Source organism: Psammomys obesus, unplaced genomic scaffold (assembly GCF_907164565.1).
Source record: "Psammomys obesus unplaced genomic scaffold, mPsaObe1.curated_primary_1811, whole genome shotgun sequence".
Taxonomy (NCBI): domain Eukaryota; kingdom Metazoa; phylum Chordata; class Mammalia; order Rodentia; family Muridae; genus Psammomys; species Psammomys obesus.
The window spans coordinates 11,973,251-11,992,589 of NW_026595981.1; the positions used below are offsets into that span (position 1 = coordinate 11,973,251).

Genomic DNA, 19,339 nt, shown 5'->3' on the forward strand with positions numbered 1-19,339 from the left:
ACACACACACACACACACACACACACACACACACACACACACACACAGAGGGTAGATAATTCAAGTGGCTACAACCAACCTTACATATGTACATACACATCTGGTGGATGGAGTAAACCCACAGGCAAAATTCTTTATTTCAGGAAAAAAAAATACCTCATGGCCATAATAGCAAATGTCACTGAAACAGATAAAGTTGTTACACAGTACAGCAGGATTGTTGATTACTCATGCCTAACTAAACATTTCTTATCTATCATTTCTTATTCATTCCACTAGTTCATTGTAAGTTCAGAGCAATAGTTTTTCATGTCATAGGTTAACAAGGTCTATGGTTAGCATGGTTTAAAGATTTACAAACAAGATAATTCTTTACGTGTCTTTCCATTATGGCTTGCACCTAACTAAACATTATCTATCTCTTAGTTCCACAAGTTCATTACAAGTTGAGAGCAATAGTTTTTTATGTCATAGGTTAGCAAAGTTCTTACTAAGAAACAAGTCGTCTATTTTATGTCTTATTTTTAATTCCCTATATAGTTTAAATTAGTTATCATGGTGCATACTGAGACCCGTGACCCCATCCCTGGACCTAACCTAGAATGAATGTTTTCCTGGATCATGAATTTGCCTCCAGGCTGTTCTTCTTAGTACAATTTTTATGCTTGTGACATACAAAGGTTCACAGAACTCCCTTATGCTGCCTTTGCTGTTCTTCAGGGGAGAGCCTGAAGTTACTTGAAGCAAATCAGGAATTCTGTAAACTCATTATCAAGAATTATAATCACTTATAAAATCTAAACAGCATTATTTTATGAAAGTTCATCTTCATACTGATCTGCAGGAATTTTACCCAACAGTGTAGGCTGTCACCCAGGAAATAATCACACCAGACTACAGGCAGTGAGGATATCCTCATTTTCAGCTACATAATACTAGATATATGAGGAATACAGCAATGGCAAGCATGGAAAGGCATCCCAGGAGCAAGAAGCAATTTGGAGACAAAATTCCTGGGGTCCATGCCTCACCAGGGCATATCCATTGTCAGCTGTGCAGAAGCGGTGGGCTGCCTTCAGGAAACTGGCTTGCCACACAGCCTTTTCTGCATGGCCTGTGCCACTTTGTATATAATAAAACAGACTGACCTTTCTAAACAATAGTTTTCTATCCAGTCAGGGATGTAAACAGGGATTTTGGTGATACCACAAAGCAGCAGAACTCATTTTCTGAACAAAATCATGAACCTCTGTAGAAAACAAAGCCCGAGCCACTGTGGTGGGTCGGAGAGCACAGCCTGAGTCATCAGCTCCTCTTTACCTTAAAGCATACTTCTGAAAATTTTTATCTTTAGCGAGGTTCTGGGACAGTTGCTTTTCATTTATGCTTCAAGCACATTCTGTGTGAGGTTCATTTAAACCAGTGACTTTTGACCTTCCTAATGTTGCCACTCTAATACAGTTCCTCATGTTGTGGTGACTCCAACAGAGAAACAATTTTACAATTTGATTTACAGGTAGGTTTAATAAGTAGGTAAAATCATGTTTTTAAAATGTTTAATGTCATTGGAGGCGGTATAGACCGTATTAATAGTAATATCCCTGTTCTGGAATGTTTAGTTTTCCATTTAAAGTTAATACTGAGGCAACTTGAGTTTTAAGTCCAGATGACTGAAACGAGGGAACAGCAAGGATGTGGGACAGATAATAAAAGGAAACAAGGTAGAGAGCCTGCTGCATAGCAGGGATATAGGTACTTTGAAGGAGGAGATGCTGCATAATCAAAACTAAAGGAATAAAAATAAGTGTTTCAACACTATTTTCAAAGAAGAGAGCCAGGGACATGAACCAAAATGTATAATAAAAATGAGCCAAATGAAGTCTTAGGAAAGAAAAAGTCCAAGAAAACAATATTGGGAGCCAAGTCCAAAGTCTGTTTCTCCACCAAGCGAAGCAGGATGTAGCTCTCTGTGTGCCTCCATGCTTCCTGCCATAATGATGATGGGCTGAATGTCTGAAACTGTAAGCCAGACCTCAATGAAATGCTTTCTTTTTGTGGTGTCTCTTCACAGCAATAGAACACTAACCAAGGCACATGTTACTCTAACCATTTTGGATTTTGGAGCATTTCATATTTTTTTAGACTAGAGACACTCAACCATTAAATAATATATTCCAAATCCTGAGACTTTTCTGGTTTTGAGTTATTGTAGATGAAGTTCACCGAACTGTGATTCTGGAAATTAATGTGTGTATGTAGAAGGAGAAGAAATTGATGTGTGTACGTAGTAAAGGTAAAGCTACAGTTAGATAACAAAGAATCTGGTAGTGTAGATCCTTATGTGGAACGCCAGGACTTTCCTAAATGCTGTAAAATGCCATGTGGGTATTCTGAGCAGAAAGTCATACATGATTTGGTCTTTAAAAAACATTCTGGCATGGCTAAGATAAAAAACTCAAGTGACAATACATGCTGGAGAGTATGTGGAGAAAGGGGAACCCTCCTCCATTGCTGGTGGGAATGTAAACTTATATAACCACTCTGGAAAGCAATCTGGCACTTTCTCAAGATCCAGCTATACCACTCCTCGGCATATATCCAAAATATGCTTAAGTATACAACAAGGACATTTGTTCAACCATGTTCATAGGAGCTTTATTCATAATAGCCAGAACCTCGAAACCAGATGTCCCTCAATGGAGGAATGGATACAGAAATAGTGGTACATTTACATAATGGAATACTACTCAGCAACTAAAAACAAATCATTAAATTTGCAGGCAAATGGTGGGTTCTAGAAAAGATCATCCTGAGTGAGGTATCCCAGAAGCAGGAAGACACACATGGTATACACTCACTTATAAGTGGTTACTAGACATATAATATAGGATAAACCTACAAAAATCTATATACCTAAAGAAACCAAGCAAGAAGGAGGACCCGGAATAAGATGATCAATCCTTACTCAGAAAGATGAACAGAATGGACATTGGAAGAAGGAGAAAACAGGACAGGAGCCTACCATAGAGGGCCTCTGAAAGACTCTACCCAACAGTGTTATCAAAGCAGGTGCTGAGACTTATAACCAAACTTTGGGCAGAGTGCAGGGGATCATACGAAAGAAGGGGGAGTTAGTAAGACCTGGAGAGAACAGGAGAGCAACAGTACCAAAATATCTGGGCACAGGGGTCTTTTGTGAGACTGATACTCCAACCAAGGACCATTCATGGAGATAATCTAGAACCCTTGCATAGACATAGCCCATGTCAGTGTCCAAGTAAGTTCCCTGGTAATGGGAACAGGGACTGTCTCTGAAATGAACTCAGTGGCTGACTCTTTGACCACCCCCCCCCCCCCGAGTGGGGGAGCAGCCTTGCCAGGCCACAGAGGAGGACATTGCAGGCAGTCCTGATGACAACTCATAAGCTAGGGTCAGATGGAGGAGGACCTCCCCTATCAGTGGACTTGGAGAGGGGCTTAGGAGGAGATGAGGGAGGGAGGATGGGATTGGAAGGGAATGGGGGAGGGGGCTACAGCTGGAATACAAAGTGAATAAACTAATTTATATAAAAATAATAAAACATTCTGGCATCTTGGGAACAATAGGTGGTTAGGAACTGAAAGGTCACAGGTTTGCAGTTCAAGGGGGGCATGTGGCAGATTGTCTTTTTTAGTAAAAATTTATCAGAAGCATTATTAATGTCATTGGGACACAGCAGCATGGTGAGTATTCTGGGGGGAAGTTAGGCCCAAGAGGTGTGCCTGTGGGTCCCTTCCTACAAGTTTCCTATCAGGAATGTACAGCCAAGCTTTTTTTGGTTCCTGGGCAGCAAGGAGAAGGCCGTGAGAGGGAATTCTGGGGAAGGAATGAATGAGGAGGAAGGATACCTAGTTGGAGTAGACCTAATACCCAGGCAGAAGATCTGTGTCACTGTTAGTTTTCTGCTGTCACCAGGAATCTGGCAACCTTAGGTCTGTAAGCTCATTGGGAGAGTGAAAATGTTATCTGTCATTCTCTGGAATCTTGACACATGAGGAGTCTGTTTGCAACTCCTAGATAGGCTCTTGATAGAATATCTTCTTTCCCTATAGCAGTAGAGATCCCAGAATGAACTGGGAGGGTGGAGATGGGTGGAGATGGAGAGGGCTGCAGATAGGGTGTGACTTGGGTAGTGTCTCACGTGGAATTATATGTCACATGTAAAAAAAAAAAAAAAACTCTGATATATATATCAGAGTTAGAGAAGTGTTTGGCTTCTAGGTTTTTCTTTTTACATTTTTAAAATTGTGACCATAAGAAATATTTAAAAGAGCCTGTTGGTGGTGCCACATACCTTTAATCCTAGCTCTCAGGAGGCAGAAGCAAGCAGATCTTTTTAGTTTGAGGCCAGCCTGGTCTACAGAGCTCTAGGACATCCAGGGTATACAGAGAAAACCCGGTCCTTCACCCCACCCAAAACAAACAAACAAAAACAAAAAATAGAAAAGTATCTTAAGAAAAAACATAAGACAGAACAACTCAACTCCAGAGTTAGGAATATAATTCAAAGTGATGACTGTGACCTGGACTCTTTTAATTTGAAGCTTTAATATACAAGGTTAAGACAGTTATACCTGTGTTTCATGTAGTAGAATTTACTATATGCTTTACATTTTTAATTTATTTGTGTAGGTATGTGTATGTGTACCTGGGCACACAACCTGTGTGTTGTGTATGTGAGGAGGTCAAATGACCACTTGCAAGACTCAGTTCTCTCCTTCAGCCACATAGAAGAACCCTAGGATAGACCACAGGTGATTAGGCTTGGCAGCAAGTGCCTTTGTCTACTAAGGCATCACCTTGGTCTATAAAGCACTTTACACATTTGACTCACCACATGACTTACCACATTTGACACATTAAATTTGTGGGAAAGGATGAAGTCATGAATATTAAAATATATATAAACATGATTTGTCACTTTCTTTTTGAAGCATCATATTCTCGAAAAGATAAAGATCAAAGGAAGCAGCAGGCGATGTGGCGAGTGCCCTCTGACTTAAAGATGCTGAAAAGGCTCAAAACTCAAATGGCTGAAGTCCGGTGCATGCAGACTGATGTGAAGACTACACTGTCAGATATAAAAGGCAGCAGTGTTGCTTCTGCAGACATGCAGACAAACCTTTTCTGTGCTGACCAGGCAGCTCTGGCCACGTGTGGACCTGAAAACTCTGGTAGATTACAGGATTTGGGAATGGAGCTTCTAGCAAAGTCATCAGTGGCTGGCTGTTATATACGAAACCGTAAGTGAAGACGTTCCCATAATGTAATTTCTCTTATGTGCTTTGTGAAATCATTATGACTGGTGATTGTTTTTTCTTAACAGTCACTCATCAATATTCTAATGAGTTCAGTTAAAAAATGTTTTGTTTTGTTTTTGTTTTTTTAATATGGATGTTTTGCCAACATGTGTGTGCTTGGTACCCACAGAGGCCAGGAGTGCATTGACTCCCCTGGAACTAGATTTACAGACTGAGCATCAGTATGAGTGCTCAGTCTTGAACTTTGCTCATAACCACTGAGCCATTTCTTCTTCTCTTTTTATGACTTAAAATAGCCTTTTTTCTTTCTTCCCATCCAAAATTGACTTTTTTTTTTTTCCAAAGGGTATGTGTGTGTGTGCGTGCGTGCGTGTATGTGAATGTCAGTATACAACATGGTGTACTTCTCTGTGGAGCCAATTCTCTACTTGCATATGTGGCTCCCAGGGATTGAACTAAGGTTGTCAGGCTTTAAAGTGGCATGTGCCTTTACCAGCTGAGCTGCCTGTCCAGTCTAATTCTAATGTTTTTTTATATGATGGAACTAACTGTTTTGATTGCTCAGTCTGTACTTGGCATTAAGCGACACTTCAGTAGCCTTACAGATCCTTGCATTGTAGTGATAAGAATCAGACAGCAAAACTGGGCGTGGTGCTGCTCACGTGTAATCCCAGCACTCAGGGAGGCAGAGGCAGAAGGGATCTCTGAGTTCAAGGCCAGCCTTGTCTACAGAGCAAGTCCAGGATAGCCAAGGCTACACATAGAAACCCTGTCTTGAAAAAAACAAACAAAAAAAATCAGACAGTAAAGTATGTAAATAAATTGACTGAAAATAATTTAATGCGTATTGACCACTGTGATCAGGTGTAGATGCAGAATGCCTTAGTTTTTGGGAGGTAGTCAGAGAAAGTCTCTGCAAAGGACAAGCTTGAGCTGAGCTCTTGGGGTGGTCAGTGTTCTATATGAACAGGACAGACATACAAATTCACTGGCATTAGGGTTACTTAGAAGGATTAAAGGGAGTCTAGCATGAGTGGATGTGGTGAATCAGGCAAGGCAGACTGTGATGAGTTCAGAGACAGCAGGGTCTAACCTGGGCTCTTAGAAGACTTGAGTAAGGAGTTTGAGCTCTTTGTTGAGAAACAGCTGCATTGTGAAGAAAGATCTAATAAAGTTTCAGAGCAGGAGCTCCATTAAATTAGCTCGTGTGCATTTAGTGGTGTAATCTGGAGCTAAAGCCAAGGGTAGATAGATTTACTCATAGCCTGGCAGCTTGCTTTGACCAGGTTTCTCATTCTCAGTAGTAACCAGTACTGTTCTAGATGCATAAAGGAAAAGTTAATCTGTTACATACAATACATGTCTTAGACCAATAAAATTTAGTGTTTAGGGCATTTCTGTAACTTGCTCTGTAGACCAGGCAGGCCTTGAACTCAGAGATCCACCTACCTCTGCCTCCCAAGTGCTGGGATCTTTCTTTCTCTCTTTTTTCTTATCTCTTTCTTTTTTCTTTCTCTCTTCCTTTCTCTCTCTCTCTCTTTCTTTCTTTCTCTCTCTTTCTTTATCTTTCTCTTTTTCTCTCTCACTTTCTTTCTTTCTCTCTCTTTCTCTCTCTCTGTCTTTCATAACTGTACCACATGCTGCCTATTCCCTATAGATAGTTTGCACGTTTTGACTATAATCAATGCTGTGACTGTGAACATATAAGTTATGGTGTAGAGAATAAATATTTTGTTTAATTTGAGTTACACTTAGAAGTGTCCTTGCTGGCATAATTGGAAACCATGTTTATCTTTGAGGAACTGCTACAGTGTCGTACTTTGAAAACATGCAGAATTGTGTTTGTCAGTCATGTTCTCCATGTTGTCTGCAACACTTGCTCTTGTCTCTTTCCTTTACCCATTGATTTGTCTTGGCATCCTTGTTAAAGTCAGAGTGTAAATGTGAAAACTGCTTCTGGAGTCTCAGTTATGACAAATATCTGTCCATATGCTGATACCACCCAGTTATTTTTGGGGTGTGTGTGTGTGTTTTTTCCTGGTGGTGGTGGGAAAGGGGGCATGGCAATGTTGAATGTGGGCTCACACATCCAGGTTCTACTGGCAACATGTTCCAATGTTCCTTCCTCAGCCACCTACCTTTGTTTGAGACTGGATCTCACTCTAACCCAGGCTGGACTAGAGCTCACTGTGCAGCCCATTCAGGCCGCACTGGAATTTAGGACAATCCTCCTGTCTCAGCTTCCACCAGGGCTAGGATTTCAGGTGTGCACCACTGCCTCTCTCAGCTTACTCTCTCTCTCTCTCTCTCTCTCTCTCTCTCTCTCTCTCTCTCTCATTTTTGAGCTTCTTAAGAGCTTTACGCTGATTGTAGCACTGTCAGAGGAGAGCTGAGCACCCACTGAGCTGGCCCTTCTGCAGCTGAGGATCAGTAGTGGGCTGCAGGCCTGAGGCTCTGGGTTGGTCCCTGCCAGTAGGCATGGGCGCGAGTCTTCTGTTTGAGATTGCCTTTGCCATGCTGGATCCCGTACTGGTTCATAGAAATTTTAAGAACCTGTTGTCTTTTTTTTGTTTTGTTTTGTTTTGTTTTTTCTTTGACATTTACTCAGGGAAGGAGCTTGTGGGGAGGTCAGAGGACAATTTAAAGGGTTGGTTTTCTCTACTCTGTGGGTTTCAGAAATTGAACTCAGTCTGTCAGACTTGCCCTCAGTGCCTTTACCTAAGCTGAGCCATCTTGCCAGACTCCAGATAATGAAAAAAAAAAAAAAATAGCACTTTTATATGGATTATGTTAAATTTGTAAATTGATTTTGGAAGTGTTACTTTAACAGTATTATCTCAGTCTAAACACAAAACTGTCATTTATGCTGTTTTTATTTTCTTTCTACAATGTATGGCAGTTTTTGATATGTAAGTCTTATTTATTAAATCTGTTTCTTTGAGTATTTTATTCTTTTGACACTTGTAAAAATAAATAGGTTTTTTTTTTATAAAATTTATTAAAAATTTGCAAATAAAAATATGAGTTATGAAAGTTCTAAAGCTAATTAAAGTTTAATTCTATCATAGACTTTTGGTTTAGTGGTAGATAAATGCATAAAATATATTTGATATTGAAAGTGTAAAATTTAATGTGAAGTTCCACAGCTTCTATTCAGAATGTCTCTTCTGAATGTATAGGAGTTCACTGAGTTGTGTAGTCTTTGCGATCTGGTTAATTTTGGTATGTGACGTCTTTGATAGAAATAGTTTTTTAAAGTTTATTCTGAAATTTTGTTATTTTTATCACATTTTTAGGACAGAGCTAAACTTGCTAATCCTGTTATCAATAAATCTTTTATGTTTTTTAAATTTGTTTTGGTTTAGGTTTTGAGACAGGGTCTCACATAATCCAGCCTGGCTCTGAATTCACAGTCTCCCTGTTTCAGCCTCCTGAGTGCTATGCTTAGAGCTATGCTGCTCATCTTCTCAACATTCTATTATTATTTTGATAATTTTTTTTTTTGTTTTGTTTTTGAAACAGGGTTTCTCTGTGTAGTCCTGATTGTCTTGGACTCACTCTGTAGACCAGACTGACCTTGAACTCATTGTGATCTGCCTGCCTCTGCCTCCCCAGTACTGGGGTTACAGGCATGCACCACAGTGCCAGCTATTTTGGTAAATTCTTGGCCGTGCCCGTGAGGCTGATTAGTTCTTGTTGTCACCATCTCATCATGTGTCTCCTTTCTGTATGCCCACCCTCAGTTATTTCAAGCTGCATGCTTTGTTGTCACTACTACTTTAGTCACAAGTTTTGTTGTTGTTGTTGTTAACAAGTATTTTGAAGTATTATAATTACAGTTTGTTTCAGATTCAGCATTGATTATATTTTTTTGATTCAGTCAAGCCCAATTTTTAGTTGTTTAGATTAGAATAGCTGTTCTCAATTTGTTGGTTGTGACTCTTTGGGGGTTATATATCGGATTCAGATGTCCTGCATTGGCTGATATTTATATTACAGTTCATTACAGTAGCAAAATTATAGTTATGAAGTACCACAAAGTAATTTTATGGTTGGGGGTCACAACAACAGGAACTGTATTAAAGGATCAGAGCATTAGGAAGATTGAGAACCACTAGATTAGAGGATTTATATTTTTGTTTACACTTTGTCTTAATTGATACAACTTTTTAAAAATGAGGTCATAGTTAATATTCTGTTTCAGAAGCAACAAAATTGCATTTGTCACAAAATAATTAATAAGCTGTCAGGATTACAGAACGTTTTAGAAAAACATCCATGTGTGGTGAGGATTAGACCTTTCTCTGACTATATATAGTGAGTTTGTGACATTTTACCATATTCAGAAATGACCCTAAATGTTTTTGCAGCCACAAATAAGAAGAATTCACCCAAGTCAGCTCGAGCCATAGCAGGCAGTCTCTCACTCCGAAGAGCCATGGACTCTGGAGAAAATGGCCGCTCAAAGGGAGACTGTCAGGCTTTGTCTGAAGGTAAATTTGAGGAATTCATAATATCATTTTATTGGGCATATGCTTGGGATTGGTGTGATATAGCTTTAACCTTGAAAAACACTAAAGATGTTAAGATTATAGTTGAACTTATGATTTTGTGGAGCCTCTTACTATTTTTCATGAGTTTGTTTTTTCTCTTATTTTTGGGTTTTAAAAAAGATTTGCATTTATCTTCAATTATCTACCTGTCTGTATGTGAGAAGGTGTACTCTTGACTCTCCTTTCTTAGCCTCCCAAGTTTTGGGGTGTCTGACATGTATCCCTGGGTTCTAGTATTTGAACTTTTTAATCTCAAATCACAGCAGTATTTTTAACTAAATATTTTGTACTTGTGTAGCTAGTCAAAACATTGGAATATATCTTTAATTTTTTTCAAAGTTTTTACTTAGTTTAAAATTCACATATAGTAGGCTGGAGAGGTAGCTCATGCGGAGGACCTGGATTTGATCATCAGCACCCATGGTGACTCACCACCATCTGTAACTCTACTCTTCTGGCTTCATTAACACCAGGCACATACATGCTGCACAGTCATACATGCAGGAAAAACTACTTAAAGTTCTCATATATTAAAAAATATATGCACAGAAACTACTGAACTACAAAACTACTTAAAGCTCTTAAACTATATATAAAAAAATGCACGTAAAGCAATTTTCTGCTGGACGTGGTGGCTTAAACCTTTAATCCCAGGCACGTAGGAGGCAGAGACAGGTGGATCTCTGTGAGTTTGAGGTTTACAAAGTGAGTCCAAGACAGCCAAGGCTACACAGAGAAACCCTGTCTCAAAAAAAAAAAAAAAAAAAAAAAGTAATTTTCTATACTAAGAAAGCTTTCGTGTTTATTGTCTTCTCCCTTCTTTCCTGAAGGCTCCCCAGGAAGCTCTCAGTCTGGGAGCAGACATAACTCTCCCCGAGCCCTAACTCACAGCATCACTGGGGATATTTTGCCCAAAAGTGAGGACCGACAGTGCAAAGCTTTGGATTCTGATGCTTTGGTGGTTGCGGTTTTCAATGGCTTACCTACGGTTGAGAAAAGAAGGAAAATGGTTGCCTTGGGGTAAATAACACTCTTATTGTTTGGAACCTCAAGTCCACATTATAATGAACACAATTATTTCTACTTTGCTAGTGTTTTAGGTGTGCAGTAAGTTTATTGTTGCATTAAAATGTCACTTTTTAAAAGAATTACGGCATTCTCTAGAATGCTCTCTCCTATCTCTAACGCCTTCCCCCTCCCCAGAATGACAGCAGTCCTCCTGCCTCAGCTTCCTGAATGTTGTATTACAGAACTGGGCAACCCTAGCTAGCTTAGAGCAAGAAAACTTGAGCACATTTGCCTTGTGAGATATGTATGCTTCAGCTTTTGATTTACCTTGTGCTTTAATCTGCTGTACATCCATTTGTGCTGGGTCATGTGTCATAAACGTGTCACATATTTGTGTGGAATGAACTGCTTTCATTAATCTTACTACTGTTATTTTGTTTTGAGACTGGGTCTCATATAGCTCAGGCTGGCCTTCAGTTCTTCATCCTGCCTTAGCCTACGAAGTGCTGGGATTACAGATATGAGCCACCATGCCTGGCTTAATTGGCTGTTTTATTTATTTTTTATGTTTTATTTTTTTTCGACCATATTTATAACAGCTTTATTTGTAATAGCCAGAAGCTGGAAACAACCCAGATGCCCCTCAACTGAGGAATGGATACAGAAATTGTGGTACATCTACACAATGGAATATTACTCAGCAATAAGAAACAATGTCTACATTTTTTCTTTTTTTATTTTATTAATGACGCTTTATTCACTTTGTATCCCCCCCATAAGCCCCTCCTCCCCCTTCTTCACGCATGCCTTTCCCCAAGTCTACTGATAGGGGAGGTCCTCCTCTCCTTCCTTCTGATCTTAGTCTATCAGGTCTCATCAGGAGTGGCTGCATTGTCATCTTCTGTGGCCTGGTAAGGCTGCTCCCCACTCAGGGGGAAGTGATCAAAGAGCAGGCCAATCAGATTATGTCAGAGGCAGTCCCTCTTCCCATTACTGAGGAACCCACTTGGACACTAAGCTGCCATGGGCTACATCTGTGCAGGGGTTCTAGGTTATCTTCATGCCTGGTACTTGGTTGGAGTATGAGTCTCTGGGAAGACCCCTGTGTTCAAATTTTCTGGTTCTGTTGCTCTCCTTGTGGAGTTCCTGTCCTCTCCAGATCTTACTATTTCCCACTTCTTACATAAGATTCCATGCACTCTGCCCAACAGTTGGCCATAAGGCTGTTTTTAAAATACTGCTTTTTCTTACTCTTTTTGTTGTTGTTGTTTGAAATCATCTCTAAAATGCAACTTGGAATTTCCAGAAAGGATAAGTGGTGATTGGTACCCTTATTTTTATTTAAAACCCATCGATGTCAATTAAATTTACAACCATTCTAAAGAAAGTGATTAACAAATATAGTATCTATGAATAAAGACCAGCGTCCTTAAGTTTGTGTCATTACCAAATCTGGAAAGACAGAAAGGGGTTTAATTTTGTTTTTAACTCAGGGTGCAACAATGGAAAAGAAAATCACTGGTGTGGTGGTGTACTCTTATATCACAGTTACTGAGGACACTGAGAGCCAGAGAATTGAAAGGTGGGCGCCATCATGGGTGACCTATTAAGATCCTGGCTCAAAATAAAAATTTGAAAATTGCCTGGAATTATAATTCATAGATAGAACAGATCTTAGAATGTGCATTGCCACAGTCAGGTTCAATTCCTAGTGCTGGGGTAGCGGGGAGGCATTGTTATGCCAAGATCACGAAACTCTTAGAGACCACCAGGAGACAACTTGATGCAAAAGCAAACGAGCTTTATTACAAGAGCAGTCGAACTCAGGACCCAAGTCTCACTGACGCAGCAGTAGAGAAGTGGGACCCCAGGCCCTGGGTGAGCAGGATTTCTAAAGGGAAAAACCGCAAGCAGGGGATGTTCATGCCTTGGTGTTACAGGATTGGGTAAAAGTCATAGGGGCGAGATGACCCTCTGGCTAAGGCACATACATAATCACAATTGCCATTCTTCTAAACTGTATCTGGAATGTTGGGGAGAATTTTCCCAACCGATTCTCATTGATTGTTGTCAGGGAGATTGTCTCTATTTTCTACCAAGTGTTTATTCTGTGATATTTCCTGGAGACTGTTGCTAGGAGAGTTAACTTTTTTTCTGCCAAGTGCACATTCTCTGATACTTCCCGGTACCTTAGTTCAGCTTTCGATCAAGTTAGCGTCTCATTTCAAAATGGAGTCACCCAGGCTAACTTACAAAACTCTTCAGCATCTAGGGTAGGAGGAAGTCAGGAACTGTATCCTTCCTGTCACCTAGCCTGATGTGTACATTTTTCTTTTTCTTGTTTTTTTTTTTTTTTTTGAGACAGGGTTTCCCTGTGTAGTCCTGGCTGTCCTGAAACTCTCTTTGTAGACCAAGCTAACCTAGAACTCAGAGATCCACCTGCCTCTGCCTCCCAAGTGCTGCAATTAAAGGCATGCACCACCATACTTGGCTGATGTACATTTCTTTCAAGTTATAGCTACAGCTAGCTTTATTTTATTTATTTGTTTGTTTCTTTGGTTAACGTTTTTTTTTTTTTTCTTAAAACTTTTTTTTGTTGTTGTTTTTGTTTTTGGTCTGCCCAAGTGTTGGATTCCCAGGACTAGAGACTTAAACATTTGTAAGCTGCCTTGTAGGTGCTAGGAATAAAATCTGGGTCTTCTAGAAGAGTCGCCAATGTTTATAAGCAGGATTTGGTAATCTTCCATATCATAAACTTCTATTCTGAATCTTCCGTAAAATTTTTTAAAAATGGTAATTTAATATTATACATAAGTAAGTCTTCCATGCCTGTTTTAGGGCTCAGCTTCAGGATAAAAAGAAAATTATTGTGTCATTTATTAGACATTTGAAAATGTGTTGTTTTTTTCTTCTTTGAGGACTAATGCAAAAGGAAGTCATCTGGAAGGAATACAGATGGCAGATTTGGAAAGTCATTCTGAAGCTGGGGAGTTACAACCCACACTACCTGAAGGAGCATCAGCTGCCCCTGAGGAAGGTGAGGAATGAACAAGTACAGTCAGAAAGATCAGCAAGCAGGAGACACTAAGTTCTCAGTGGCTGAAGTAGTAGGAAGTGATTGGTTAGTAAAAATGTTACAGAAATCTAACAAACATATTGGAACACTAAGTTCATTTGCCACTTTTTGTGACTTACAAGGTCATTGTATACATAGAAAAGCAAAATTGGGTAAGGTACTGCATGAAAATAAAAGGCTCTCTTGGGCCAGACATGCTTGTATATACCAGTAATCCCAACACTGGGAGGCAGAGTTCTAGCATAGCCAGGTCTACATATTTGAGTTCTAGTCCAGCTCGGGCTAAATAGTGAGCCCTCACTGTTTTTTGTTTGTTTGTTTGATTGGTTTGTGTATATGTGTTTTAGAGTTTGGGTGTGGTATGTGCCTTTAATCCTAGTACTTAGGAGCTCGAAGCAAGTGGATCTCTGTGAGTTTAAGGCTAGCCTGGTCTACAGACTGAGTTGTAGGACTTCCAGGGATATGTAAAGACCCTGTCTCAAAAAAATAAAAATAAAATAAAACACAAAGAAGGAGACTAATAATGTCCCAGATGCAGACACTTGCCCCCTAAACAGCTAATTAGGGGGCTGAAGAAGAGGTAGTAAGAGTACTTTTATTCCCCTACCAGAGGACCCAAATTTAGTTTCCATCATCTAAGTCTGGTGGTCACAACTACCTGAAATTCTCATTTCAGGAGATCATACAGACTCTCCTGGCCTCAGGGGATACCTGGACATTCACAGCATACAAGCATATAGACACATACACATGAATGAAACTAAAAATCTTTAAAACAAAATTTAAAAAAACCCTGCTACTTAGAATACTGTTAATCTTTTGTTTGAGATCAGGTTTTTGATTGTTTGGTGTTTGGTTTTCGAGACAGGGTTTGTCTGTGTAGCATGGCTGTCCTGGAACTCCATCTGGAGACCAAGCTGTCCATGAACTCACAGAGATCCATCTCCCTCTGCCTCCCGAGTGCCGGGATCAAAAGTGTGCACCACCACTGCCCTTGAGGTCAGCTTTGATTTATGTCTGTAAATTGCTTTTTTTCCACCAACATTATGTCGTATGTATCTAGGTCTGTGTGGGGTTATGTCCGTGTATGTGTCAGTTAGGTGCCCAAGGAGGCCAACAGCGTTAGATCCCACTAGGGCTGGAGTTACAGCTTGAGCTGCCTGATGTTGGTGCTGGTAACTGAACTCAGGTCCTCTGTAGCAGCAGTACTCATTCCTAAACACTGAGTCATTCCTCCAGTCTTCCCTTGCTCTTAGGGAAGAATTTCTCACTTTAACTGTCCCCTCTAATAACCGGCTTCAGCTCTGCAAACGTGCCTCAGTAGTAATTTTTAATACTTCTTCTATGATTGTTTATCTGATATCAAATATGACGTTTGTTTATTTTAACAATAGAAGTTACTTGAAACAATACTATGTCCTTTTTCTTCCTGCATCTTTTCTGGGTCATCAGAAAAGAACAGCTTTCAAAGATTTTTTTTTTTTCCATTGGAACTGTAATACTTTTCACTTCATTTGAATTTCAGTTATTGACGAATTGATATTCATAGCAGACAAAGGAGTGGTAGTATTTGCTTCTGGCTGTTCTGTGGGAGAACTGGTGAGTGGTGGCATTTTTGGGTTTTCTTTTTTTTCGTGCACAGGGTGGGGGACATGTGTGTGGAGGCTCAGAGGACAATCTTGGGTATTGTCTTTTTTGTTTCTTTGTTAAAACAGCATGACCAAGCCTACTTATAAAACAGTTTTATTGGGCTTACAGTTCTGTAGGATTAGAATCGAATCTATAATGGCAAACCAAAGGCATGATAGCAAGAACAGCTGAGAGCTCACATCTTGATCCCCAAGCAAGAGGCCAAGAGCTCACTGGAATGGCACTTTTGAAACCTCAAAGTTCACCCCAATTACTCCCCTCCTTCAACAAGTCCACATGTCCTAATCCTTCCCAAACTGTTAGGCCAATTGGGAACCAAGTATTCAAATGCATGAGCCTATGGGGGCCATTCTAAATCAAAGCACAGGTATCCTTAGGAAGACTGCCTTCTGGTCCCACATAGCACCTAAAATAAAATTTAAAAAATAATTATAAAGAAAGAAATATTACTACTATTGATCTTTTTGAGAAGGATTTTTGGTAATTCGTTACTTTCTAAATGTCTGCATACATACTGACAAATTATAGTGACGTGAAATCTTACAACATGTATTGGAAGTACAAATTTATTTTCTTTTTGTATCATTTATAAAATTCTTCTAGTTTGCCTGATGTTGAATTTAATTCTGGTTCTGGAGCAATTTCTGAATGCAGGTATCTGATTTAGAGGTATCTCTGCCTTGACACTGTTGCCACTGTGGGCTTGGCTATTACTGCAGGAAGGCTGTTCTCTGCCTAGAATGCTTAGCAGCATCCTCAGAGCTTTAAACCACAGGGTACAATAACCACTTCCCTATCAGTTACAGCCCAGAATGTAGCCACACATTACCAAGTGTTTCTTGGGAGTCAGAAATCATCCTCAATGAAAGACCACTGGTCAGCATACCAATCTGACCAGGGTCTTAGTTCTTGAGACCCACTTGCATGGTGGGCTGCAGGTGCTGATAAAACTTATCTGTTTTTAGGTATACTGTGTGTGTATGGTAGGAGGAGAGGGGCAGGGAGAGCCATTAAAAACTATGGGTATTGGAGAACACTGGTAAATAGTCTTGGATAACGTGGGGTGATAAGGATTCCAGTAGAGTATATCATCATAACAGTTGATAGTTACTAAGTCCTTACTATGTTATTCTCAAAATTACTCTTTATAATCGTTAACTTTGTTTTTCCCTGATTTTAGAAACTTAGAAATACAAGTTACCTTGCCCAAAGTCACATAAATAGTCATTGTAAGGGTTGGAATTTGAACCTAGAGTTAGTGCTTTCATCTCTGTCTGTACCTGGGCTGTAGTCTATCCTTGCAAAACTCAACTGAAGCCATGAGTAGAACTTAGGTGATTAGCTAGTAAGTCTGAGGCTAGAGTGGAAGTAGAAGTCAGATCACAAGCAACTTTATCGGTTCTTTAGAACCTGGACTTTGTCCTTTGAATGGGATCTAAGCCAGGAATAGCATCATACATAGAATTGTGTTTTGTGAGTTTCTGCTCTAGCCACAGCATGGAGAGTCATTGTTGCAGCTTATAATGGGATCTGGGGCTGGGTACATGAAGCTTTTAAGAAGCATGATCATAGTGTGGGAGAGGGTGGCAGCAAGCAGAGAGAGATGAATGTTGGTGCTCTGCTAGCTCTTTTCACTTTTGTTCTGTCTAAGACCCCAATCTTTGAGATAGTTCTGCCCATCTTTAAGGCAGTTCTTGATTCTTTGTTTCTCAATTAAACCTATTTGGAACCAGGCGTGGTGGTACTTGGGAAGCAGGGGCAGGTGGATCTCTGTATATTTGAGGCCAGCCTGGTCTACAGAGCTATTTTCCAGGACAGCCAGGGCTACATAGAGAAACCCTGTCTCTAAAAACCAAAAGGAGAGGGGGCGGGAGGACAAAACTTTGAAAACAGACACACTCAGGTGTAATTCTAAGTCCAGTAAGGCAGCAGTGAAGATAGACTGTCACGGGCCGGGTGAACTTAGTTGCTAAGAGTGCTTACCTAACACAAAGCTCTGGGTTCAAGTCCCAGCATTCCATATGGTGAATCTGCCTGTAATCACAGTGTTTGGAAAGTAGAGGGAGGGATAGCAAAAATTTGGTGTTATCCTTGAATTTACCACATAGCAAGTTCAAAGTCAGTTTAAGTTACATGATATCTTGTTTCAGAAGAAAAATAATATTAATAATATTAAAGGCATTTGGTAGTAGTATGTAAAGCAAACTGAGGTCTGGAAAGATGGCTCTGTGGGTAAACTTGCCACATGAAAGTCTGACAACCTGAGTTCACAGTGGGACAGAAAAAAAGAGTCCCTGGACAGTCCTTGTTAGATTACAAGGTAGCTTGCTGAGAAGGCTGGGAGGGGGAGCACAGGAGACACATGATGGGCACTTCAAGCTTTTGCACATGCTGTCACCAGCAGAGGCAGTGCTTAGGAAACCCTCATTTTTCATGCTGTAAGCCTTAGTTGAGTAGGTTTGTGTTAAGTTCATGTTTTTTAAAAACAAAACCAAATTTAAAGAAGGATGGGGAACAAAGTTCTCACTGTGTCAAATGGAGGAACTGTTTTGTCATGTCACTGGTTTTTCTTCCTCCTGGGGGAAGAGGCTGTCTGAAGAAACCCTAAGGCCTCGTTTCTTTGCTTTTACTAGCCGGGAGTTTGGGACTACTAAAATCGGGGTGGAGGAGGGGTGTTTTTTTTTTTTTTTTTTAGGTTTGGGTTTTTGAGGCAATCTCATTTTCAGAGTAGAACTCAAAAGAGTCCTCCTGTCAGAGCCTCCCAGTGCTGGGGTTATAGGTGTGTGTGTCAGCATGCCTGGTTCCAAGTAGTCTCTTACTTCCTCTCCAGTATCAGTGGAATATAATTGTGTTTTTTTTTTTTTTTCTTTGACATGATTGTCATAAATGGAACCATTCCTTTCTAACTGGGACCATATGGGACAACCTTATATTGGTCTTCTTTTTAATGATTTGATACTGGCAGCCTAGGTTAACCCACCTCCCCCTATTGATAAGCTATAGAATTCTCTAGAATTCTATGCTAAAGCAGCACAGGTCTCTCATTTAGTCAGGAATGGTCATAATACCCATTCCAGTGAAAAGCCTTGGCACAGCTGTTAAACAACATTGCTTGCAGACTACCTAACAGATAAATTATGCAACCTGTGATGGCTTGCTATTGCTTATCACCTTTAGGGTAATCAAGATGAGCTATCAAAAAACAACAACAACAAAATCAAGCAACTGAGTTAAACAGTAATGAAAATAGCAATCTTGTTTAGAAGTCTTTCAATGAGATATCATGTCTGACTGTGGCAGGTGGTTTCAGAGTTAGAAAACTTAGTTATTCATTGTGGGCTTGCCTCTTGTGTTTTTGTTTCTGTGTAGCCTAGGCTAGCCTTGGAGTTGCTATAAGAGTGACCCTGAAATTCTGGTCTTCCTTCCTCTACTTCCCAAGTACAGGGATTATAGACCTGAGGCATATGTATGCCTTAATTGTGCCCTGTTTGGCATGGAACCCAAGACTTCAGCAGAGGTACAACCTAGCAGCTGCCTTGCACTCCCCAATTTTGAGACAGGTTCTCACTGTCTATAGCCCAGGATGGCTGTGAACTCACAGCTGTTCTCCCTCCTGACACTGGGATTGTGGGTTGTGGGCCTCTACATCTGGCTTGTGGTTGTTTTTTCTTTTTCTTTTCTTTTTTTGTCTATGTCATCTCAGTGAAATAGAATTAGAATCGGCCTAGCTTTTCTCAAAGTGACAAGATAG

General features: G+C 40.1%; 1 protein-coding gene across 2 annotated transcripts in view; it reads left to right on the forward strand.

Moving 5' to 3' along the window:
* The window catches only part of Trim37 (tripartite motif containing 37), a 126,473-nt gene that overhangs the window by 66,329 nt on the left and 40,805 nt on the right, over positions 1-19,339 (forward strand). For both annotated transcript variants that reach the window (XM_055620446.1, XM_055620447.1), the window contains exons 19-22: positions 4,975-5,283; positions 9,672-9,794; positions 10,685-10,874; positions 13,781-13,899. In XM_055620446.1, coding sequence (XP_055476421.1) covers positions 4,975-5,283; positions 9,672-9,794; positions 10,685-10,874; positions 13,781-13,899 — 741 coding nt within the window. The remainder of the gene's footprint in view (positions 1-4,974; positions 5,284-9,671; positions 9,795-10,684; positions 10,875-13,780; positions 13,900-19,339) is intronic.